General features: G+C 54.6%; 1 protein-coding gene across 5 annotated transcripts in view; it reads left to right on the forward strand.

Moving 5' to 3' along the window:
* The window catches only part of PDZD2 (PDZ domain containing 2), a 411,092-nt gene that overhangs the window by 117,158 nt on the left and 267,799 nt on the right, over positions 1–26,135 (forward strand). For 4 of the 5 annotated variants that reach the window (XM_055146291.1, XM_055146226.1, XM_055146408.1 and 1 more), the window contains 2 exons: positions 53–215; positions 25,043–25,862. In XM_055146291.1, the coding sequence (XP_055002266.1) occupies positions 25,378–25,862 (485 nt within the window). In that variant the 5' untranslated portion in view covers positions 53–215; positions 25,043–25,377. The remainder of the gene's footprint in view (positions 1–52; positions 216–25,042; positions 25,863–26,135) is intronic. The other variant, XM_055146455.1, reaches the window with a different exon arrangement.

Consider the following 26,135-nt stretch of genomic DNA (forward strand, 5'->3'; position numbering starts at 1 on the left):
CTAGCTAGTTCCATGGTCAGATAAGTTTTTGTTTTTGTTTTTTTCCCCTTAGGCCACATCCAGTGATGCTCAGAGCTTACTCCTGGCTCAAGCACTCAGGAATCATTTGCTGCTAGTGCTTGGGGGACCATCCTCGGTGCTGAGGAGTCAAACCTGGGTCGGCTGTGTGAGAAGCAGATGCCCTTCTAGCTGTACTATTGCTCTGGGCCCAGCAGGTAAGTTTCTAAAGCCCCGGCGTAAGCTTTAATATGCTGACGCCAGCACTGCAGTTTGATTAAGCTACAGTTTGCATTGATTAAGTCACACCCGAGTGTGAGTCACTGGGGGTCCCTGCCGGCATGAACGTGTTAAACAAGTTTTAACAACACAGAAACTCACCGGGAAGGGATATGTCCAGAATAGGCTTCATCACATACTTTTAAAGAAAACACAATTAGGGGAGCAGTATAGCAGCTGGTGCTTCCCTTGCAGGAGTGACCCGGGTTCGATCCCTGGCACCCCATATAGTTCCCCAGACCCTTCAGAAATGATTCCTGAGTGCAGAGCCAGAAGTAAGCCCTGGGCACCGCTGGGTGTGGCCCCCAAACAAACAATTGCAAAAGCTTTCTTGGGGGGGGGATGGGGAGGAGTTAAGGCCACACCTGGCAGTGCTCAGTGTCTGCTCCTGGCTTTGTGCTCAGGAGTGACCAGGGGTTGCTCAGAGCCCCGGTGTGGTGCCATGGATCTAACCGGGGTTGGCTCCATGCAAAGACTTTAACCCTGTACCTTAGCCCCTGCTCTGTCTCTCCCTGCCTCTGCTCCTGTACTTACTTCCTGAGCAAATGAACAGATGAGGTGGAACTGTTTCCATGCTCAGAACTGGAGACGTGTGTCATACTGCCATGGGCTGGAGAAGCCGGGGCGGCTCCTCCTGGCCATACGTACGGCATTTGCAGACCCTTTAAACCCCAGTGCCTTGGGCTGGAGTCAGCGCTAGCCAGCCAGCCCAGATATGGCACGAAGCTGTTTGCCTGCGTCGAAGCAGCCCCAGGTTCTGTCTCTGCAGGCTGCGATTCTGCTTCTGTTTTGTTTGTTTGTTTGTTTGTTTGTTTGTTTTTGCTTTTTGGGTCACACCTGATGATGCACAGGGCTCACTCCTGGCTCTGCACTCAGGAATTGCCCCTGGCGGTGCTCAGGGGACCATATGGGATGCTGGGAATTGAACCCAGCTTGGCCGCGTGCAAGGCAAACGCCCTACCTGCTGTGCTATTGCTCCAGCCCCTCTGCTTCTGTTTAGAACGCTATGTCTGGTAAATATTTCACCCCCATGAAGATACAAGGGAAGCTCTGGCTCAGAACCCGGGGGCCAAAGTTTGAGCCTGCAGTGACATTTCTAACGTTACTGTGCAAATCTTCTCCGACTTTGGAGTGGGAGTTTTGATGTCAGAAAAGGACAGCAAAGGACAGCAGCCGCCAAAGTAGGAATCCAGAGCGGAAGGGGGATCAATACCAACTTAATTTTGATGAAGCGAGTCAGGTTTCCACCCCACCTGGGTGCTGGGCTTTTATTTTTAAATCATTCCTCCGGATACTTGGAAAAACCTTGTTGTGTTTGGGCTCACCGAGGAGTCGGAAGAAATCGATTAATTTTTAATGCAAAATGCAGAGTTTGGGGCGTGTGAGAGTGGGTCGGGCCCGGCCGGGCCAGGAGGACTCAGGCTTGGGCCAGAGTCCCCCGTCTCGGGACGCAGGCGGTGGTGAGGAGCTTTAGAATCATCGTTCATCAACCATTGGATTTGTCGGTAGGTTTGGGTTCGGGTCCAGGGGCCACAGCAGGCAGTGCTTGGGGGCTACTCCTGGTTCAAGTGCTCAGGAAGCACTACTGGCATTGCTGGGGGTGTCGAATCTAGGATTCCCACAGGCTAGTGTATGTGCTCGGCCCATTGAGTGCTCTCTCTGGCCCCACACCCTGATTCTTGTTGGTGTAAAGGCAACGGCTTCGTGGCGAGTAGGGGGAGAAGGGAGGGAAGGGGGCAGAGGTGGGACTCGCCCTTCTGTGCAGAGGTCAGTCTCTTCAAAGCCCTCCCGGGAAGTCTTGGTGCGGAGGAAGGTTACTCCTGGCTCTGCACTCAGGAATTTCTTCAGGGGACCATATGGGATGCTGGGAATCGAACCCGGGTCGGCCGCGTGCAAGGCCAATGCCCTTCCTGCTGGACCGTCACTCTGGCTTCTGAGCACGTCTTTTGTATGATGCATTGTGTCCTCATGGGTGATCTTGCCCAGACTCGGGCACCGCAGTCAGGCTGTGGGTGGGGGGGGGGGGGGGCTCTTCTCGGCTCCTTTCGGGGAAAGAAGAAAAACGTGTCTCGAAGATGCTCGCTGGGCTCCAGAAGAAGAAAGCCCCGTGAGCGCTGCATAATCGCCAAGAGCAAGAAAGTAGGTCGCTTGGCCGCTGTGCGTGGATGCAAGAGCAAAGAGGAGTAAGAGGAAAGCGTCAGATCGTTTCATTGTCTCTCAGACCGGGTGTCGCCCATTCCCTGCACTCCTGGTGCTCCAGGAGTTTTGAAGAAAGTCCTGCTGGGTGGCGCTGACCAGAGCGGGCTGCAGGGGCACCCGTGGGGAGCTGGCTGAGCCCAGGGGTGGCTCCCTCCAGGGCTGGGGCCCGGTGCTTGGAAGAATTGCACTTCCGGTGCATGGGAAGAGAGGGGGGGGGGGGGGGAGGAGGGTCCTCAGGGGCGGAGGCTGGGGATTCACCCTGAGGGCCTTAGGGTGGCCTAGTCATCACCTCCGGGCTATCAGTGGGGCTTAGCTTTGTAAACAAACTGAGGCTATTCAGAAGGCCCCCAGGGGCTTTCCTGCTGTGTCCCCCAGCCCTCACATTCCTTGGGAAGGATGCTAATAGCAAGGACCCTCACAAAAAAAACCTGATTTGGAAACTGAGCTCAGAGCACTCAAAAGGTTTCCAAGCCAAGAGGCCGTTCAGGTGAGTGTCTGGGCTCTGTCGAAGCTTCCTTTGTGCCTGACTTTGGGGGCACATTCGAGGATGCTCCAAGGTCCCTGGGTTACATCACGACTTCTGTCTTTGCACTTTGGTTTCCCGGTACTTTTTCCTTCTTCAGTGCGGCTCCTTTTAGTTTTTTTTTTGCCGGAGTTGTGGTTTTGAAAATCCGCACACCTCTGTCGTTTTGTTTTTTGGGTCACACCTGGCAGTGCTTGGGATTACTCCTGGCTCCGTGTGATTAGGGTGACTCCCTGTAGTGGTGGTTGAGGGTTACTCCCTCCTCTGTGATGGGGGGAGGGTGTCATTCCCTGCAGTGCTCCCGAGACCCTGTGGCTCCAGGGCTCGCACCCAGGGCTCCGCTATGTGAAGCAGGTATTCCAGCCCTGTGCGCCTGCCCTCTGGTCCTGCTTGCCTTTCCCTCCCTGTGTGGTAAAGAAACACGCGTGGCTGACTCATTAGACAGAGTGCTGTGAAAAGAAGCACTGCAGCGAGGCAGTTTGTGAAGGGAAGACTGTTTTGTGCAAATAAGCGCAATGCAATAAAAGTGCTTTCGGGATGAGCTGGAGTCTAACGTCTTTGCTCTCCGCAAATTGCGAGGCTCTCTGGCAAAAGCCGAAGTTCTGCTACTCTGGGTTTGTTAAAAGAGGAAGTAGAAAGTGGTCTAGAGATCGGCTGTGATTATTTTAATAGTCTCCTAAGTATCCAGAGCGCCTCGGGGAATCTCCCGCCTCCGTGTGGGTCCTATGGGGTGCGTTGAGCCCGTGCTCTTGCACACAGCTCTCGTCATCCCTACGTTTGTCATCGGCGTCTTTAGTCCCATTGACTCGGGGCGTCTGTTACATCCTGAGTGGGTAGGGCTGTTTGGGCAGTTCCCAGGACCACCAAAGTTGACAGAGCTTTGCAGAGCGTGGGGAAGCAGAGCCCTGTAAAGGTAAGGCCGAGTCTAGCAGGAGGTCGGCTGTCGGGTTGGCCGGGGGCCACGGACAGGAAATCTAAGCCAGCGAGGAGGCGAGTGCAGGTACTGGAGCCAGGCCCCCTACTGAAAACCATTAGATCATTTCCTCACTGGCAGGAGCCAGGGCTGTGGTAGACCAGAAAGCCGGGAGTATTTCGCCAGACCAACGCCAAAGAGCTGCCAGTTCCAAGGACGGTGGAAGGGAGGATAGAGTTGGGGGGGGAGTGACTGCTCCCGGAGCCCAGACTCACTTCTGCCTGACCTTTGACCCCCCCGGGGTTGGGAGGGCCTCATTGCTTCATCTTTCCAACAACATGGCTTCAGATCCGTGACTCTGTGGGCGCTGGCATCCTTCCACAAGATGGGATTAGGCATGGGTGGAGGAAGCAGGGCCCCTCTGCGCCCTCTGGGTGGCCCTGAATTAGTATGAAGGCAGTGCCTCGACCTCCCCCACCAGAGGAGCACTCAAGGATCCTGGGAAAACACTCGTCCTAATGTTCTCCGTCCCTTCCGGTTCCAAAGGGTGTTCTACGGATTTGGGGATGAGTGTATTGTCCGTCTTTGGGGAGGGGGAGTGCTCCCGGAGGTGCTCAGGGCTTGCTCCTGACTCGTTCAGGGATGGCCCCAGGCAGGGTTCAGGGGACCATATATACGGGGTGCCAGGGAACAAACTTGGATAGACCGCAAGCACCTTGCCACTCTCACCCCAGTCTGCCTTAAGTGTGTTTTTCTAATTATTGTTTGTTTGTTGCAGGGGAGGGGGGTTACACCCAGCAGTGCTCAGGGGTCACTACTGGCTCTGCACTCAGGAATAATTCCTGGAAGTGCTTAAGGGACCATCTGGGAAGCTGGGGAAAAGAACCCAGGCCCGCCTCATGCAAGACAAGGGCCCTACCTGCTGTACTTTTATTTAATTTATTTTTTATTTTTTTTGCTTTTTGGGTCACACCTGGCAATGCACAGGGGTTACTCCTGGCTCTGCACTCAGGAATCACCCCTGGTGGTGCTCAGGGGACCATATGGGATGCTGGGAATCGAACCCGGGTCAGCCGGGTGCAAGGCAAACGCCCTACCCGCTGTGCTATCGCTCCAGCCCCACTTTAATTTTTTTCCCCCAAATGACCCACAGTATGCAAGATACTTTGCTCAGATACTTTCCTGTGTTTTGTTTTTTATGTTTTATGTATAATGAGGGGAGGGAGGTTTATTGGGGTTTTTTTATTGTTTTCTTTATTAAAATATTTATTTATTTTTATTGAGTCACCATGAGCTACACACTTACAAAGCTGTTCATGATCAGGGTTCAGTCATATAATGATCTAATACCCATCTCTCCACCAGCATCCTTTTTCCACCACCAGTGACCTCAGTTTCCCTCCTGCATCCCCACCCCCACCCTCACCCTGCATCTATGGCTCTATGACAGGCAATCCTTCTCTCCCTCCCTCCCTCCCTCCCTCCTTCCTTCCCTCCCTCCCTCCCTCCCTCCCTCCCCTCTCTCTCTTCTCTCCTCTCTCCTCTCTCTCTGTCTTACTCCGTTTCTGTCTTGTCTGTCTGTCTCTCTGTCTTTCTCTCTATGACTCTCCCTGTCTCTGTCTCTGTCTCTGTCTCTCTCTCCTTGGGCATTATGGTTTGCAGTCCAGACACTGAGAGGTTATCATGTTTGTTCCTTTACCACTCTCAGCATACAGATCTTATCCAGAGTGATAATTTCCAACTGTTGTTGTCATACTGGTCCCTTCTCTATCCCAATTGCCTTGAGAGGAAGGAGGTTTAGTCTCACCTGGAGGTGCTTGGGCGGGGGGCACTCCAGGTCTTCTCAGTGATGCTCTGGTGACGGGGGTCCATGTGGGCTAGTGTGGATAGGACCACATGCAAGGTATCTGTCTCTGCCCTGGGACCATCTCCCCAGCCCCCGTCTTATTTCTAGAAGGGTCACATCTGCACAAGGCCAGGCCTGTCTGTCCATCCCTGACCAGCCAGAAGCTTCTGCGAGCCAGCTGGATCCTCAGAGCCTGGTCACCGTTGAGCAGAGCTATACAGCACCCTGAAGACATGCCTGAGGGCACCCCACAGGCCGAGGGAGAGTGGGGGCCACCGGGGCACCCCGGCTTCGTGGGCAGGATGCAGGGAGTGAACGTGGGCCATCTCCGAGCAGACAGGAGCATCTTCATTCACTCTGTGCCTGAGCGGCTCCTGCTCCGGGCAGGGCTGTGTGGGCACAGGGGGAAAAAGACGTGAGAATCGTACTCGCCACGGAGAACTCGAACTGCCTGGAAACCAAGTCAGGTCGGGGCGCCTGGCTTCCTGTCCTCTATTCATGAAAGCTGGCTTTGACTTCCCGGATCGTGAGAAAAGCGAGAGCTTCGACTTTGCTCTGAGCTCCGTGGTCAGAGATGTAGAGACCCCCTGAGGCGGCTGACTGTAGTGGCAGGGGAAAATCTGGTGAACGAATGAATCGGGATGAGTAGCTTGAAGCTTGTCTGCCCCAGTTTGGGTGCTGGCTGTGGGCAGGTCACGTGGCCTCTCTGTGTTTGAGTGTGATGTGTAATCCTGGGGTGCCCCGGGCAGAGACCCCTGTTATCTCCCCGCCAGCTAGTCATGGCTACTTTCCCAAATGACCACTAAGAGCTCAACTCCCAGCGGGCCTGAAGTCTTTCGCCTCGGCTAGACCTGAGGTGGCCTGATCGAGCTCTTTCTTCCTCAAGTTGAACTCTGCCCTCGACTCTCGAACCAGGTGCCCTTCTGGGGTAGGTGGGAACTACCCTGCGCAGAGAAGGAAAACTAAGAGCTGGAAGCAGAGGCCGGAGGGAGGAAGAGGAAGGTGAGAAAAGTGCACTCAGAAGGAAGAGGAGCTGAGAGCTCTGGTTCAAGCCCTCCTCCAGGAAGCTGCTTGTCCTACAAAGAAAACGCCTTCCCGATAAGAAAAGGAGAAAGGTCGGAGTGGTAGTTCAGCGGGTAAGGCACTTGCCTTGCACAGGGCTGATCCAGGTTTGATCACCGTCATCCCATATGGTCCTCGAGCACTATCCTGAGCATCTCTTGGTGTAGCCCAAGAATAAAAAAACAAAAGAAAAGAAGAATCAAGCCAAAGATGATACATGTGGGCCAGAGCGATAGTAGAGCAAGTGGGGCCCTAACCTTGCACGTGGCTGACCAGATTCGATTCCTGGTACCTCTTAGGGTCCTCCAAGCCCGCCAGGAAAGCTTCCTCAGTGTGGAGCCAGGAGTAACCCCTGAGCACCACCAGGTGTGGTCCCAAAACAAACAAACAAAATAGTGCTGATGGGACCAAAGAGAGATAGTTACAATGGAGAACCCAGGTCCCCTTGCACACAGTGGACCTGGGTTCAATCTCCTGCCTCTCATATGGTCCCTCAAGCTCTGCCAGGAGTGATCCCTGAGCTCAGAGTCAGGACTAACCCCTAAACATTGCAGCCAGGTGTCGCTTCCCTTCCCCAAAAGCAGATCCTTGTCAGTCACACTGCCCAGATTTAAACCGTCTGGTACTTTACTCTATTTATTTATTTATTTATTTATTTATTTATTTATTTATTTATTTATTTATTTATTTATTTATTTATTTTGGGTCACACCCGATGCACAGGGATTACTCCTGGCTCTGCACTCAGGAATTACCCCTGGCGGTGCTCAGGGGACCATATGGGATGCTGGGATTCGAACCCGGGTCTGCCGCGTGCAAGGCAAACGCCCTACCCACTGTGCTATCACTCCAGCCCCCCGTCTGGTACTTTAGCTCCTTCCAGACTAGACACGCACAGACACTCGTGCCCACATGCAGCCTGTGAGTAGATGCTTAAGCCAGAGAAGCGCTGGCTCCCTGGCGTGTTGGTAAATATTTAATAAGTACCTGGGGACGACGAGCCTCTACATCTGTCGGGCTCACCTATTTCCGTGGTGTCAGTGTTCCTGCCACAGCTGGCCATGGTCTGCAAACCAGGACGTCCCACGGCCAGGCCAGCTCCCGAGCCCTCTGCCGTCAGCTTCGAGGTCCCAGCTGGCAGCTCCTGCAGTGAATTCCCTTTCTCCCCGCGAGTCCTTGTCCCCCACAGAGGGGCTAGCCCCAGAGCCCCTCTGCCTAGAAGATTCCTAGCCATTGTCCTCCTCATCGGATTACTTTCCGAATCGCTTTTCGGAGTTTACAGCTGGATCTCAGCCTAGTGGAGGGGCTTGGGGGTGGGGAGGGCCTGTTTCACGGGCTGTTGCTTGTGTGAGGAGGGAGTGGACCCCACACTCCTTTTTATGAGGTGGCGGGAATGGAAGTGGAGTGGGAGAGAGGAAGAGAAAGGCCCTCAAGCAAAGGGAGTGTGCGTGTGTGTGTGTGTGTGTGTGCGTGTGTGCATGTGTGTGCATGCGTTTGTGTCCGTGCGTGTGTGTGTGCATGCGTTTGTGCCCGTGCGTGTGTGTGTGCATGTGTGTGCATGCGTTTGTGCCCGTGCGTGTGTGCGTGCATGTGTGTTTGTGTACGTGTGCGTGTGTGCATGTGTGCGTGTATGCATGTGTGTGTGTGTGTGTGTGTGTGTGTGTGTGTGTGTGTGTGTGTGTGTGTGGTGGCCGGATGCTGCTGTCCTTTATCCCAGCATGGTTTGACTTCGTCGTGGCCGTTTTCTCCTGGGCCGTGGCCCTGCCAGCAGGGTCCCATGGCCGTCACTCAGTGCCCCCCGTCTCTCCTCATGGAGACGGATGCCCGTTTCTGCTGGGAAGAGAGGAGGCCCTGCAACTGTTTGGCCCAGGCGAGCCCCCTAATCAGATCCACGTTTCCCGTGTCGAAGGGCGCTTGGGAAAGTGCTGGGAGAGGAGCGGAGGCCGCAGGCACGAAGCCGCCGTGTGTCCGGGCGAGTCTCTCCTGCCCGCTGGCTCCCGCGCTGAGCGCCAGCCTTGGCGGGCTGTGGGAAGAGGCAGCTTAGGAAGAGGAAGGCGGGCGGCCGTGCCAGGGCACAGACGCCCACGCGGGAGCGTTAATTGCCTGGAGAGAAGCGGAGCCCCTGAGCTGCTGATAACAAAACTTGCTCTTTCAGGCCCGGGCTGCCGCGGTTTCCCCCCAAGGCTTCCTGGGCGGGGAGCAGGGTGCCGTGGGTGGGCAGGGGCGTGGGCAGGAGCCGCGTTTCTCCCTCCAGGGAGGAAGGAGAGACACGGCTGTTTCTTCCCCTGCCTTCCCCTCCCACAGAGAAACACCGGGGGTCTCGTGTGGAGGCCTGAGAAATGAAAAAAAAGAGCGTGTGTGTGGAATCCCAAATCTAGTTCTTGCATTCCGTTCCTTAAATAATCAAATCATGGGCCGGAGTGATAGTACAGTGGGGAGGGCATTTGCTTTGCACGCAGCCGACCTGGGTTCGATCCCCAGCATCCCATGTAGTCCCCCGAGCACCGCCAGGAGTAACCCCTGAGTGAAAAGCCAGGAGGAACCCCTGAGCATCGCTGGGTGTGATCCCAAAAAGCAAAACTAACTAAATAAATAATAAATAGATAATGAAATAATAAAAATGACCAGGACTCCAAAACCACTGTCTAAGAACCAGAGGGGACACTGCCCATCACCTGTCCCATCCCTCTGAACCCTCCCCCCCTACACACACCCCAGCCTTCATGTGTCCCCTGTCCCTCTCGCCTGAGCCCTACCCATTTCCACTCGGGAGTCCCGTTGGAACAGGCACGCGTCCCCGACAGCCCGCCCCCTGCCCTTCCTGCTTCGTGAATTCCTTCACTCTCTGCTGTTGGTCTTAAGTTATTTATGTGTCTGCCCCTCGGAAAACTGGGCATCTCCGGAGGGCAGAAACAGAACTGACTCAGTTTGTATTTTTAGCGGCGAGTGGTCATGCCTGGCACGGGGCAGCGGCCCTCGGTAAATATTTATGGAATGAGCTGGCCGGCACGTGGTATGTCTGTGTTCATCTTCCTGCCAGTTCCGCACGTTTGCTTTCAGTCTTGTCCACGATGGGCGCATCTGATCTCTGCCTTTACTGCCACCTGCTCCCGTCTGAATGCGCCCCGGGCTGGGCTCCCTCTGCTGTCTTGACCTTGCTGGTGGATTGGATGGGTGGGTGGGTGGGTGGGTGGTATTTGTTTCTGGCGCCTTTATGACGCCAGTGCTGTTTAGAATCCCCCAGATGAAGCTGTGTGCTGGCTTTTCAGCATCCTGGGGCCAGTCTCCTTCTCCCCAGCCCTGTGTCGGAGCCGTGATTTATAGGGTCTGGCAGTGCTTGGATGGAGAAGGCCGCGCCAGGAAGGAAGGGGCCAGGTGGGCACCATGCTCCCGGCCAGGGGCGGCCCAGCTCTCACTGCAGAGGGCAAGGGCTCCTGAGGTCCAGCAGGGACAGCAGCCCAGCTTCTGCCTTGACATCCGGGGCTCAGCTGTGGGTGACTGAGGCCCCAGGCCTGCCCCCTTGGCCTGACCTGAGCTCCTCAAAAAAAAAAAAAAAAAAAAAGGGCAGAGGGCAACGGCAGTTCACATGTCTGGAGGCGCTTTCTGCAGCTCGGCAGCTGCCTGAGCAGCACTGGTTTGCCCACGGGAGGGAGAATTCCTTTTACCGTCAAGGGCTAGAGAGGTGGGACCAGGTTCAGGCACTTGCCCTGTGTTCACCGACTTCAGCTGGGTTTCTCAGCACCGCCCTGAGTCCAGAGCCAGGAGTAAGCCCTGAGCACCCCTGCCTGGGGCCCCTCAAGGAAGAATGATCATTCCTCCACAAACACTGAACTCAAGCTCTTTGATTCAAACTCAGTGGAAAGGAAAAGTCAACATCTCTCCTACTTGTTTCCGGAGGGAAACAGGAAGGTCCTTGTACTGCCTCTGGGGTAGGAGAGAGGTTGGTAGATTCCCCCTTTATTTTTATTTATTTATTTTACTTTTTTGGGTCACACCTGGCGAGGCACAGGGGTTACTCCTGGCTCTGCACTCAGGAACCACTCCTGGCGGTGCTCAGGGGGACCATATGGGATGCTGGGAATCGAACCCAGGTCGGCCGTGTGCAAGGTAAACGCCCTACCCGCTGTGCTATCGCTCCAGCCCCAATATAATAAGGAATTTAAAGGAATAATCCGAGCACCTGCATGCCACCGTGGCCCTCATCCCCCCCCGCCCCCCCCCATCAGAATCTCTAAGGACTGCGGCTGACTTAGCCTGGTGATTCTGAGATTCAGCCCGTCCAGACAGGAAGATGCTTTGAGGCTTAGAATTCTTCGGGCACGAGTAACGCTTTGCGTATGGCTCTCCGTGACTTTTGTGGACTGAAAGAGCACAGGGATGTGTGATTCCTCTGGGCAGAAATTCCTTGGTGCTCATCTGGTTGAACCCAGGCACCCCAGAAACAGGCGTCTTTCTGATGCCCTTCCTTTCTGAGATTTGGGGAGGGGGGGGTTCGAGTGGAGAATGGCGGGAAGACCAGCCAGGGCAGGAGCGGGCAGGAACAAGCTAGTGGTTTGCGGTGGGGGGGCCCTGGGGTGGGGTGCTGGGCCCCCCTGGGGAGGCTTATCCCCTGCTGAGGTCACACGCCCACAGCTTCAGGCCGAGACCAGCTCCATATTTCCCCGATTCCTGCTGAGCAGGAGGCAGCCTTTGCATCAACCCTGCTTCAGGGCGTGGGGGAATGGCCGGGCAGAGTTGGGGGTGACTCGACCTGGCCATGATGCGCGTGTGGGTAGCACCTCAGCTCAGCAGGGTGCACGGGGCCCGTTTCCCACAGCACCCTTCTCTGCCTTGGAAAGTCTAGATTTCTGCTGGAAAATCTGCCACCTGTCATTGAACCCAACTGCCTGCGTCTCCGCGGGCCACCCTGCAGTTACACTCCGGTGCCCACATTTTCTCCAACCCATTGAGCTGTCAGGCCGTTGTCCTTGCTGTTGCGTTGTTGGGGGAGGCAGGGGTCATACTTTATTTTGAAGCTGGTGGTGGCGCTGGCACTGCAACACTCAGGCATGTGGGGTATTGCAGGGGATCGAACTCAGGGCCTCCGGGTTCGAGGTGGTGCTGAACCACTCAGTCACACGCCCAGGCCCTAGGAAGGCCGATCTCTGCCCCCCTATCTTTCTGTTTATTATTTTATTTTATTTTGCTTTTTGGGTCACACCTGCCAATGCCCAGGGGTAACTCCTGGCTCTGCACTCAGGAATTACTCCTGGCGGTGCTCAGGGGACCATATGGGATGCTGGGAATTGAACCTGGGTCGACTGCGTGCAAGGCAAACGCCCTACCCACTGTGCTATTGCTCCAGCTCCCCCCCCCCCTATCTTTCTGGGGGAAGGCTTTGCCTGACAGATGAGCCCCTGCTTCCAGTCTGAAGGGCTTTTTTTTTTCGCCGAGTGACGTCAGACACTTGACTGAGCACTGTGACTGACGACTGGAACGCAGGTCCCCTCGCAATCTGTTCCTGCATCTGTGCCATAGGGCTCTGGAAGATGCTAGAACAGTCTGGAAGCTAGCGGCATATGCTTCCTCAGCAGGTCTCCCGGGCAACGGTGCTGAGGAGGACATGGGGCCCCCCTGGAGTTTGACCTGTCTCCCCACTTCTGTTGTCTTCTGCCCTGGACACCTGGCCCGGGGTGGGGTGAGGGGTGCCTTGCCCTCAGGGGGCCCTGTGCCCCTTTTGCGGTGACGGCAAACTGGGAAGGTGTCCTGAGTCCCTCCCCTGCCCCCTACCCGTGAACTGGGGAATGAAAAGCCCAGGAACTGTGTGGGGAATTCAATTAGCAAATGCAGCGGATGTGGTGGAACATTCATCCTCACTCAGGAGAGCCCACGTGAATCATTTCAGCCATCCAAACACAGGCAGCCAAAGGGGCATCAGTCATCCCGGGACGATGGGCCCAGGGGTCACAGGCCCAACATCACTGCCTGATGATGTCATCACTGCCACGGTACAGCATTCGGAGACTGTGGGCATGAGTCAGAGACGGGAGGGACATGCAGAGGGCACAGCCAGCCCGAGAGAGAGCCCGGCCGACTGGAGCATGGGTTTTGATCCCCTGAGCACTCCCAGGACTGACCTTCCGGTGTCCAGCTGGGAATAGCCCCTGTGCACTGCAAGGTCTGCCCACCCACCCATCCCCTCCCCTTTTTTTTTCCAAAGGAAAGTTGTAGGAGCCGGATATTAGTGCCACCCTTTCAGAAGCTGGCCGGTGGTGGCCGAGTGGCTGGCTGATCTCCTTTGGCAAAAAGGCCAGCTCGCTCGGCCGAGGCTGTCCATGGCTCTCCGGGGGTTGGGCGCCCTCGGCTCCCCTGCCCTGGTCGGGTCCATGCGAGCATCCTGCCCACACAGTAGTGGGATCTCCGGGCTGGGGAGAGGACTTCATGGGTGGGAGCCCTGGCCTTGTCCCGGGCACTGTGTGCTTCCCCCAAGCACTTCTGGGGGCCGTGGGACCCCTGTATGCAGAGACAGATGATTGCGCCTTCTTGCTGGTGGTGTGTATGGCCGGCAAGCAGGTGTTCCTTCAGTGTGAGAAGGTTTCTGAGCCTGGATGCCTGGGGACCAGATAGTGGGAAGGGACCCAGATTGGGGTCACCTTACCCTGGTGACCTGGTCTTCTTCTTCTTCTTTTTTTTTTTTTGGCTTTTTGGGTCACACCCGGCGATGCTGAGGGGTTGCTCCTGGCTCTGCACTCAGGTGTGACTCCTAGCAGTGCTCAGGGAACCTATGGGATGCCAGGGATCGAACCCAGGTTGGCTGTGTGCAAGGCAAACACCCTCTCCATTGTGCTGTCACTCCAGCCCCCAGGTGACCTGGCCTTCCGCAGCCATTTCCAGCAGACCAGCCTTTAAGAGACTGAGGGTCCAGCCTCCATGTCCCCTGGCCTCCTATGGTCATCAGAGCAGTGCCCAGAATAGACCCTCCGTTAGTGATGTCCAGCCTTGTTCCTTCTTGGCCTGCTCTTGCTAGTTTTTTTTTTGTTGTTGTTCATTTGTTTGTTGTTGTTGTTTTGCTTTGGAGTCACAACCAGCTATGCTCAGGGGTTACTCCTGGCTCTGCACTCAGGACTCACTCCTGGTGGGGCTCAGAGGACCATATGGGATGCCGGGGATTGAACCCCGGTCGGCCATGTGCAAGGCAAGGCAAATGCCCTACCTCTCGCTGTACTATTTCTCCAGCCCCTTCACATCTTCTTTCCTCCATCTCTCTCTCTCTCTCTCTCTCTCTCTCTCTCTCTCTCTCTCTCTCTCTCTCTCTCTCTCTCTCTCTCTCTCTCTCTCTCTCGGAGGGGGGTTGCTGACTGGTTATACCTTACAGTTCTCAAAGCTTCCTCCTAGCCCGGTGCTGAGGGGTCACTCCCGGCGGCTTTCGGGAGACCATATGCAATGCTGGGGATCGAACCAGGGTTGGCCACGTGCGAGGCAAGTGCCTGAACCGCATCCTCTCACTCTGACCTCTTCCCTTCGCTTCTTGCCCACCCCGTTCAAGGCCAGGGGGCGTGGACGGTGGCAGTTGGCCGGGCTCACTCCTCACAGACTCTTGCCTTCCCTTTAATTCTGGTTTCCTGTGTGGAGGAGGTCACACGAGGACTCCCGCTTCTCTCTCTCTCGCTCTCCCATGGTCTCGGACTTGTCTTCTCATGACCATTGTTGAAGAGGCCTCCCTCAGGGAGGCCTGGGAAAGGGGGCTGCTTCTCCCAGAGGCCAGGGGCAGAACCGTGCACTCCGGGAGCCCCCGTTTCCTCTGAGGATTCCGTCTCCCGCCCCGTGCTCCAGCCCTGACCCCCCCCAGGCGGCCGGGTGGGGAGCGAGGGACGCCAAGACTCCACACCATTCAGGCCTCTGCCAACTCCAAGCGTCTGTGAGGCGTCTATGGAAACAGCCCATTTCCTCTCCGACTCCACCCGCGGCCAGCCCTCCCTCCTGCCGGAGACCGGGGTTCCTTCTGCTGCTCCAGAGAGCGATTACTCGGTAGGATACACTTCTCGTCTTCTGGAAGAGCTGAACGGCGGCTGTAGCTTGTGAACGTGAAACACCCCACCCCCCTCCACCCCACCTCCCTGCCTTGGTCTTGGCAGATCGTCAAAATCTGATAAAGCAATTTGGCCCATCCCTCACTCGGTTTAAAACTTCCATGTGTTGTGTGTCTCTGTCTTAATGAGACTAGCAACTGCAACCCCGCTTTGCTAACTCAGCTCCTCCGTCCGGGAGACTTCCCAGAGTTGGAAGGAAACTTAGCAGGAGACCCCTCCCGCCTCTCTCCCCGTTCGGCAGATCAGGAAACCGAGGCCCAAGGAAGCTCACCGACTTGCCTAGGGTCCCACAGCTAGCTAGAAGCAGCCTCCCAATGGTGCTGGATGTTGTAAGGATATTGTAAGTTGTTGTTAACTCGTGATGAGGTCAGGCCCCGTGTAGTGACATGCTGATAAGGTGAATACAGGCGGTGTCTTTCAGCACCAGAAGCATCCAGACAGCCTTAACTCCTGTACTATCTCTCCAGCCCCTATTTTAGGAGGTTTTGCAAGTCTAGCTCATTTCCTCTCTCTCTCTCTCTCTCTCTCTCTCTCTCTCTCTCTCTCTCTCTCTCTCTCTCTCTCTCTCTCTTTCTCTCTCTCTCTCTTTCTCTCTCTCTCTTTCTCTCTCTCTCTCTTTCTCTCTCTCTCTCTCTCTCTCTCTCTCTGTTATTTAGGCAAGCAGTCCTTGCTCTAGGACATCCCATATGTTCAAAATGAGCTTCTCAAGACGTCTGTTTCTATCCCACTCATTGTAGTTTGCCCCCACAACAGTAGCCATCAGATCTGGAATCGAGAGTCTTGTTTTGTCCACCACACCCCCTCCCAACAGTGACCAACCATCAGACCTAGAGTTGGAGGGTCTTGTTCTGTGCCCCCCTACAGAGACCATGAGACCTAGAATCGAGAGCCTTGTTCTGTCCACCTCAACACTGACCAGACCTGGACTCAGAGGATTTTGTTCTGTCCCTCCCCCCACACACAACAACCATCGGACCTAGCATCAGAGGGTCTTGTTCCGTGCCCCCAACTGTGGCCATGACACCTGGACTCAGAGGCTCTTGTTCCATCTTGAGGTGCTGTTCCTGCGTCTATGAAGCTGGGCCCTGAGTGGATGGACGCCTCAGGCACTCCATCTTCTGCAGTTTGCTCGGAAACACATCTCCCTCCACCCCCCACCCCCCAGTGCCAGCACAGACCTGGGGGGGCCTTGCTGGCTGGAGCCCCTTGTGTGCCCCTTATCTTCCCGGCTTGTGACACTCTTCATCACTGTCACAACCTCTTCCCCCAGGAGACCACGGCCTGCACAACCCCCTCCATGGGGAGCGTTGCCCCCTTAGCCCAGCACCAAGCTTGGCCCTGCCCCTCCTCGATGCCTGAAATCAAGGTGGGGTCCAGTCGTTCTCCCATCTCGCATGCCCGGCTTGTCTGCAAGTCTGCAGCTAGCCACACCACTGAGGAAAGTCAACCTGTTCTTCCAAAACAAAAACCCATCTAAGGGAGTCACAATTTTCTGGCCCTGCAATGGTCTGGGCCCGGTGTGGCCGTAACACCAGGGACTGAGCACTGGAACAAGAAAACCACCATGTCAGATACGGGGCTGGTGTCACTCTGATTGTCGCTATTGTTGCTGTTGTCAGTGTCAGAGGAATCCGGCAGTGGCTACTGAGGGAAGCATGGGAGACTGAAGTTAGATGATGCTCTGTACTTGAGTCTGGGGGCTGGAGTGAAGGAAAGCAGTGTGTTCATCAGGGAGTGTATTTCGCTGTTGTGGAGTCAAAATGAGGGCCTGCTTTTCTCTCGGCTAAGACTGGAGGTGGAACATCTGTGTTTGCTTTTGCCGTCGTCACTCACCTCCTCAGCACCACCTTCCTGCTCTTACTCACCTCCTCAGCACCACCTTCATGCCCTCACCTCCTCAGCACCACCTTCCTGCTCTCACCTCCTCAGCACCACCTTCCTGCTCTCATTTGTCTCCTCAGCACCACCTTCATGCCCTCACCTCCTCAGCACCACCTTCCTGCTCTCATTTGTCTCCTCAGCACCACCTTCATGCCCTCACCTCCACAGCACCACCTTCTTGCTCTTACTCGCCTCCTCAGCACCACCTTCATGCCCTCACCTCCTCAGCACCACCTTCCTGCTCTCATTTGTCTCCTCAGCACCACCTTCATGCCCTCACCTCCTCAGCATCACCTTCATGTCCTCTCCTCTTCAGCACCACCTTCCTGCTCTCACTTGTCTCCTCAGCATCACTTTCATGCCCTCACCTCCTCAGTACCACCTTCACACCCTCACCTCCTCAGCACCACCTTCATGCCCTTACCTCCTCAGCATCACCTTCCTGCTCTCACTCACCTCCTCAGCATCATCTTCCTGCCCACATCTCCTCAGCATCACTTTTCTGCTCTCGCTCGTCTCCTCAGCACCATATTCATGCTCTCTCCTCAGCACCACCTTCCTGCTCTCACTCGCCTCAGCACTACCTTCCTGCTCTCCCCTCCTCAGCACCACCTTCATGCCCTCACCTCCTCAGCATCACCTTCATGTCCTCTCCTCTTCAGCACCACCTTCTTGCTCTCACTCGTCTCCTCAGCATCACTTTCATGCCCTCACCTCCTCAGCATCACCTTCATGCCCTCACCTCCTCAGTATCACCTTCATGCCCTCACTTTGTCAGCATCACCTTCATGCCCTCACCTCCTCAGCACCACCTTCCTGCTCTCACTTGCCTCAGCACCACCTTCCTGCTCTCCCCTCCTCAGCACTACCTTCCTGCTCTCACTCGCCTCAGCACCACCTTCCTGCTCTCTCTCTCCTCCTCAGCACCACCTTCCTGCTCTCCCCTCCTCAGCACCACCTTCCTGCTCTCACTCACCTCAGCACCACCTTCCTGTTCTCCGCAGCACTAATGTGTCCCGGCCAGATCTGGCTGGCCACCTTCCATTCACCATCTCTGGGGCACAGGCTTTGGGGGAACATTATCTGCTTTGTCCAGGCCTCAGCCTGGAGTGGGCACTCAGGGGACATATCAAGTGAATTAATGGTAGTCCTCTAAAAAGTATCGGCTTTCCTTTATTCATTTCCCCATTTACTTAAATACCGTGGCTTACAAAGTTGTTCCTGATACGCCTGTTCCAGGCACTCAGTATATTCCAGCACCAGCATGACCTTTTCTCCACTGTTGTCCCCAGTTTCCCAACACCCCCCAAGTCTGCCCCCTTAGCAAGCACAAAATAATCTATATTGCTTGTTACCACTGAAGGAAGAATGGAATTATTTTAAAGAAAATTTGTGAAAATGGTTGTATCTCACCACAGGCTCATTAAGTTCTTATCTAGGGTTTACCGAGCTTGTTGTTTCAAGTTAAAACTTCTGTGTTAATGTTTTTGTTTATTTAGATTAATTGGCTTCTGTGTTCCTTTCCCATCTAATTTGGTGTGCTCCTACTGGGGTGTCAGCATTTGGAGGTGTCACTCCAGAAATTCCAGAGTATTTAATCGGGCCATGAGTTCACATAGTGACAGCTGTGAACTATGGATGGGTCTGGCTGCCAGGGCTTCCAGAAGTACAGGGGTCTGGGGGAGTCTGTCCATCCGTATTCCACAAGACCCCAGAGTTCTCAGCCTGGAGACAGGTGTACCTGGGATTGTTGGCAGTTTGGCATCTCTGTAAAGCTCAGTCGTGGGGCAGTGGAGTTCGGCCGTCGGCATGGTGGCAAGCTGGGGGGACGTGAGTGCGGCCTCTGGGGGTTCAGCTGGGCTGGGACTCGACCCACCCCTCTCCCGAGGGTGCCCCAGAGTTTTCGGAATATTAGCTTTTCTTTGAAACACGAGCATTTTCTAAAAGTCTAAAGAGGGAGCCAGTCAGGAAGGGAGGGATGTTGGAAGCCTTGTAACTTGGCAGCAGGCAGAACATGAGGTCCAGAGAGGCCAGACAGTTGCCAGGGGTGCTTTGATTTTTATTTTTATTTATTTATTTTGTTATTGGATCACCATGAGATACAGTTACAAAGCTTTCATGATTGGGTTTGTCATACAATGATAGAGCACCCATCCCTCCCCCAGGGTGCATTTTCCACCACACATGTTCCCAGTATCCCTTCCTCCCCTCCACCGCCCTCACCACCCCGCCCCCCCCCTCCGTCCCCAGCCTCTGTGGCAGGCACCTTCCTTCTGACTCTCTCTCTCCTCTTGGGTATCCTGGTTTGCAATATAGGTACTGAGAGGCCATCGTGTTTGGTTCTTTGTCTACTCTCAACACACAGCTCCTATCCTGAGCAATCCCTCTAACCATCATTGACTTAGTGATTTTTTTTTCTCCATCCCAACTGCCCTCTGCCCCAGCATCTGTGGCAGGCTTCCAGGGACAGACTGCAGGACCCTTTCATTCCTCCTTTCCTGGGAAGCTTCTGGATTTCAGGGACTATGGGCCTGTGCTTGGGGGTATGGTGCCACCAGCAGGTCAACCTGTACCTGTGGGGCGAGTGCATCAGCAGCCTGATGGTGCCTTCAGACTTCCAGATACCCCCAACTTGCTGCTGTGCCTTTGGCCAGACCCCAACAACTTGGGCCAACTTCACCAAGAAATTAAACAGCCAAAAGTTAGACATGTGGGAGACACACCCACAAACCACCTCCGGCTCAGCTATATAAGCTCAAAGCCTCCACCCCTCTTGGAGAGCCCGGCAAGCTGCCGAGGATATCCTGCCTGTATGGCAGAGCCTGGCAAGCTACCCATGATGGATTCAATATGCCAAAAACAGTAACAACAACGTGCTCTTTGTGTTCCTGGTGTGAGCAGATGCCATTGGGCTACACTAGCACATGACAGGGAGGAATGGAGACGTTACTGACGCCCGCTCAAGCAATCGATGAGCAACGGGATGACAGTGATACAGTGATGGTCCTGTGCTACTGGGCAGAGGACTAATTTTTACTTCATTTATTATTGTTTCTCTGTCCTTATCATTTCTGTCCTCCTCCTCCTCCTCCTCCTCCTCCTCCATTCCTACCAAAATTTAAAAATTCTAACACAAGAGATGAAATTCTAAGGAGTAAGCTCTTTGGGGGTTAGGTAACGGTTGAGGGTTGACAATGCTAACCATGATAACATCTGGAATTTTGGAGCCTCCTCCCCCACCAGTTTTCACCCCCCATGGGGGATTTCTCTCTGCCCCCAGCCGAGAACGCATGACTTAGTTCAAGGGGACCTGAGTCAGTGGTAGATTCTAACGCTCAATCGATAAATTGTTTCAGGATGGAATCATTTATTTTGAATGCTGAGGCTGTCTGCTTCAAGCTTCTCACAATTAATTTAGATTATCATGGCTGTTTGCTTTAGATGGGAATCTAATCGGGAAATTAGAGATGGTAGACCGGAGGGGATGGGGCCGTGGCTGTGGCCTCAGTTGGCCCCATTTCTGCCTTCGTGCGGAAAGGGTCTTCAGGCTGGCATGCCAACAGACTCAGAGATTCTGGAGCGGGAGGGAGTCTGCACAGCAGACTGTTCTTGTGTGGCGTCCCCGTGTCTACGTTTTGCTGAAGGCTTTGTCACTGGATGTGGTGGGAGGACCACCTCCTTATTCTAGCACAAAGCGAATGCGCCCACCCCCATTTTTATTGAGGCACCGTGAGCCACAGTTAATGATAGAGCTTCAGGCCTACGATGTTCCCGAACCTTAGCCCCCCAGCAGAGTTTCCGCCTTTTCTCTTCCACCCTGAGTCATCTCGCATCGCTGCCGTGAGCCCGGCGCCTGTGTTGCTGCAGTCTTCGGGAAGTCGGACAGAAACGGGTTTGTCGAGTTGGTGTCTGGGGACCAGAGAGGTAGTACCGTGGATAGGGTGCTTGCCCTCCACATAGCCCACCGGGGTTCAATCCTCAGCACCAGCTGGGGTTGCCCCAGCCCTGCAGAGGTGCTTCCTGAGGCCAGAGTCAGGAGGACGGCCTCTGGTCCCTGACACAGACAGACACAGCGGGGTGTGCCCCCCAAAAACAAACAAATGGAAAAACAAAGCAACAGAGGAAGAGGGAGCTGGGAGGCTCCGAGGACTCTCCCTAAACGTCCTGCAGGTGTGGAGTTGAGCGTTGCTCTTGTCCAGGCCAGCTCGGTCAGACGAAGTGTGTGGCGGGTGTCTGTCCACTGGGAATCATTCTCTGGACAGTCCTTTCCTGCCCCCACCACAGTCCGGGTAAAAGGTGGGTTGGTTTGGTTTGGTTTTTTGGGGGGTGGGGGCCAGGAGGATTTGGGAGCTACATTCAGTGGTTCTCATGGTCTACTTTTGGCAGTGCTGAGTGGGCACTGGGGGTACCCTGTATATTTCTGGGACCAAACCAGAGTTGGTTGCACACAAAGCAAGTGCCCTGCTTGCTCTATCTGCTCTCTCTCTGCTAAAACCTGCTGTACTGTCTTCCCACTCACCTCCCCACTGTTCTTTTCTTTTCTTTTTTTCTTGAAGGCATTACATTTTCTTTTCTTTTTTAATTCAATCACCATAAGATACAGTTACAAAGTTTTTCTTGATTGGGTTTCAATCATACAATGTTCCAAAACCTGTCCCTTCACCAGTGTATATTTCCTACCATCAATGTCCTCAGTTTTGCTCTCATCACCACTGGTGCTCGGGGGACCCTATGGGATGCCAGGGATCGAACCCAGGTTGGCCGTGTGCAAGCAAATGCCCTACCCACTGTACTATCGCTGCTGCTGCTGCTCCTGTTCCTCCTCCTCCTTCTCCTCCTCCTCCTCCTCCCCCTTCTCCTTCCCCTCCTCCACCTCTTCTCCTCCTCCCCCTTCCCCTTCCCCTCCTTCACCTTTTCCTCCTCCTCCTCCTCCTCCCTCTCGGTATCTCTCTTTCTCTATCTCCTTTTAAGCATTGTGGTTTACAATACTGTTTCTTAAAGATTATCATGCATATCACTTTACTTCCTTTCAGCACCCGGTTCTGTTATTATTTCCAACTATCGTTGTCATAGTGGTTCCTCTCTATCCTAAGTATACTCCCCGCAACAACTCCCTCCCTCAGTTGTGTCAAGCTCCCAACCATGGACCAGTTTTCTCAGCCCAGTGTTTCAACGGTCTTTGTATAACAGTCTCAAACTATGCATATACATATAAACAGTAACAATAGGTCTCATTCCCCTGACCCTGAAAGAGCCTCCAAGCGTTGCAAAAGATGAGTAAGGAGAGGCTACTAAAATCTCAGGGCTGAGAGGATAAAGACATTGGTGTCCGCTCAAGTAAATTGATGAACAATGGATGATAGTGGTATATATACATATATATATATATATATACACACACATGCATATATACACTGCAAATGCATACAGTTATTTTATGCATGCAAATGCATGCAGTTATTTTATGTCTGTCCCTCTCCCTCAGACTCATTTCATTCAATATGGCATCTGTCCATCCATGTTTAAGCAAATTTCATGACTTCATTTTTCCTGCTGGCTGCATGGTGGTCCATTGTGTAGATGTGCCATAGTTTCTTTATCCACTCATCTGTTCTTGGGCACTTAGGTTGTTTCCAGATTCTGGCTATTGTGAATAGTGCTACAGTGGATATAGAAGCCTTTTCCCTGCCCCATTGTGAATAGTGCTGCAATGAATATAGAAGCCTTTTCCCTCCCCCCACTGAATAGTGCTGCAATGAATGTAGAAACCCTCCACCAGTCTTAATAAATGTCCAATAAATACAGGTTGAATCCACACTGACAGATGGGAAATTACCTGTTTCTCCTTAGTTTTCTCAAGTTCAACTCATCAAAGAGCATCTTTTCCCCGTTCTATGCTATTGATCTGCATGAGACGATTGGAATAATGACTAACAACCTTCCATCACACACCATGAGGACTGTCAGTTAACGGATTGAGAGCTGACAGGGTGACAGGCACCGGGCTGGGGTATGGAATCCAGTGATGAATCAGACACTTTCTGCCTTGTCAACTGCTGACATCCGGGATGGGTGGGCCCTTTGTTCACTGTGAGCCCCGGTACAGGTGATTCAGGCTGGGGGCGTGGCTCAGAGTCAGGGCCTTTGTCTCCCTCGTTCCATTCCATCCCCCGGGTAGCAACAACCGCAAAGATTTAGTTTATTATCTTTTCTCATTTTATTTTTGAGGAAAAGAGAGGCTCATAAAAGTGGTTCAGTCCGAGATTTTGATTTGTCCACAAGATTTAATATGTCTGCACGGAGTCACTTTTTTGTGAAGAAGTATTATTTACCTGGCCAGAGGAGATGTTCAGTTTGTCTACATTCCTGGGTTATTGTTTCTTGGGTTTTTCTGCTTCTTTCTAATAAGCCCGTGATGATGTCTATGGTTGTTTGCTAACTGTTCTGATTTATTTGGAACTGCTTACTAGTTGGCATTCTAATTTTTAGGCCACTTGGAGCTCACCATATTGGAAATTTCTTGTTGGTTGATGAGTAACATGGTCATTTATTATCTTGCAGAAATTCTAACACCTGTTTATTATTAGTCCCTGTTAACACTTCCTATAAAGGCTGGAAAACATATTCTATGCAAGTTGGTGAGGTGGGTTGCCTTGGACTTACCCTGGGCAAAAGTGATATTGGAAGGAGAGTGAAAGGAATTGTCTTTTTCCTGTGTTCCCAGAGGAGAGGGGCAAAAGCGTCTTGGGTGGAGGAGGAGAATGGGTAATAGGTGCAGCTAACCTTTCACAGAGGGCCTTCTGATGGTCCAAACTCAGTGGGGACAGGACTGATACCTGCTGCCCGGGGCAAACACCCCCCTCTCTCTGCAGGTTGCAGGATGTCGGGGTTCCCTGGAGGTGGTCGCTTCGGGGTTGGCTAAGTAGAGGTCAGTTTTGACCAAAGCTGTGGGGTGCAGGGGGCCAGCGTTGCTCTGAGTAAGTGGGAAAAGGATGGAAGGAGGGCTGAGCCCGCCCCGGGCTAACCACAGCTTCATTCACTGGCCCTCTCTCTGTGGCCTCCAAATTGCTCCATTCTGGAATCCATCCCCTTCCGGGCTTTGTGACTGGGAGGGTCAGGGCCCACGGACCCAGGCGTCCACTTCCCCAGGGTCCCCTATACCTTTCCCTCCCCCCAGCAGTCTCTCACACACCTGCAGGTTGATGCGACTCTGACGGTGTGTGCACAGAGATGCTCTTCTGCCCAGTGTGCCCCAGCCCTGGCTGCTCAGGGACGTGCCCTGCATGGGGAAGGCGGGAAGGCCCGAGAGTTCCCGTTAGAGGCAAGAGGATGTGTGTTGGCGAGTCTTCGTGTGTAACCGGGTCCGTGTATCTGTCTTATTTCTGTGTATGTCTGGTATCTGTGTCTGTGTCTGAGTGTGTCTGTGTCTTTGTGTTGTGTGTCCAGTTTTCTGTTGTTGTCGTTGTGTTTGTTTTTGGTGATGTGAGGAATCAAACCTGCACACATTCTGCCCCTGAGCTCCATCCCAGGACCTTACATGTCTGTGCCTGTGTGTATGTGTGTTCCTGTGTTATGTGTATGTCTGTGTCTTTGTGTCTCTTTACGTTGTGTATCTATAGCTATATCTTTCTGTAGGTATTTCCTTTCTTGTGTGTATTTGTGTAGATGTGTGTGTATCTGTATGTTCAAGGTAGCACTGTAGCACTGTCATCCCATTGTTCATTGATTTGCTCGAGCGGGCACCAGTAACGTCTCCATTGTGAGACCTGTTTGTTACTGTTTTTGGCATATCAAATATGCCACGGGTAGATGCCAGAAACTGCTGTGCAGGCAGGATACTCTCAGTAGCTTGCAGGGCTTTCCGAGAGGGATGGAGGAATCGAACCTGGGTCAGCTTCATGTAAGGCAAACGCCCTACCCGCTGTGCCATCACTCCAGGCCAGGGTGGAGGGACACACCCTGGCTAGCAGGGAATGGACACCTACTTCGGACCAAAATCAAACTTGGGGGCCAGAGTGATGCTACATTGAGTTAGGTGCTGGTCTTGCACACAGCCAGCCCGGGTTCAATCCCTGGCACCCCACATGATCCCCCGAGCCCTGCCAGGAGCAGTCCCTAAGGCAGAGCCAGAAGTCAGCACTGGGCACTGCTCCACGTGGGCTAATAAGAAACAAAAGTGTGAACTCGGTTCTTGTGTCGCCCAGAGGACGGTTACTGGAAGTTGGAGCCTCGGGGTTGTGACTGGTTTTTGTCTTTGTCTTTTCCTCTCCTAGGTGTGAACGAATCAGAGACGCTCCTGCCAGCGCTGCCGGGAGGGACCCTCATCCCGGCCCCTCGCGTGGCCCCAGGCGCTGAAGTGAACCCGCCCAGGTGCTGAGCCCTCCGGCGGTTGCTGTCCATCTGCCCAGGGCTGTGCCCGTCGCACCCTCTCCCCCTTGCCAGCCCCGTCGCCAGCAGAGAACCCATGGGCTGGCCTGCCAGCCTGGCGCGCCTGCCGGGCCGAGCGGATGCTGGCCAGTGCGGCGGCCCAGGCCTGCGGGGCGTGGCGGGGCCCGGCCCCCGGCAGCGGCGGGTGGTCTCGTGATGCAGGGGCGCGGGACTGAGCACCATGCCCATCACGCAGGACAATGCCGCGCGCCACCTGCCCCTCCTGTGCCAGTGGCTGCAGGGCAGCCCGCGGGAGGGCGGGGCGGGCCCCGAGCAGCGGCTGTGCCAGGCAGCCGTCCGCAAGCTGCAGGAGTACATCCAGCTGAACTTCGCCGTGGACGAGTGCGCGTGCGCGCCGGCGCCCCCTGAGCCCAGCCCCCCGGAGATGGAGATCTGCACCGTGTACCTGGCCCGGGAGCCCGGCGACGCCGACGCCGTGGGCCTCAGCTTCGGGAACATCCCCGTGTTCGGCGACTACGGGGACAAGCGCCGGACGGGCAAGAAGAGGAAGCCGCCGCCGGGGCCCGTGCTGGACGTGGGCTGCATCTGGGTGACCGAGCTGCGGAAGAACAGCCCGGCCGGGAGGAGCGGCAAGATCCGGCTGCGGGACGAGATCCTGTCCCTGAACGGGCAGCTGATGGTCGGGGTGGACGTCAGCGGGGCCAGGTGAGTAGGGGCGCGGGGTTGGAGGGGGGGCTCCACGCGGGCCCCACTAGGGCTGGCATGTTCACTGCTGCTGCTACGGCCGGAAACGAAATGAACTTGGCTTGTGAGGGTGATGGAGGCCGTGGTGCTGATGGGGGGGTGGGCGGGGGGCGGTGGGGCTCTGGGCGGGCTCTGGATGGGCTGGTCGCTCCAAGCACACTCTCCCGGAGCTGTCGTCGGCTGTTTCTAGGAATTAGCCAGTCCGGGGGTCTCCAGGCTGCACAGCCCGGAGCA

This window comes from Sorex araneus, chromosome 1 (assembly GCF_027595985.1).
Source record: "Sorex araneus isolate mSorAra2 chromosome 1, mSorAra2.pri, whole genome shotgun sequence".
Lineage (NCBI taxonomy): Eukaryota > Metazoa > Chordata > Mammalia > Eulipotyphla > Soricidae > Sorex > Sorex araneus.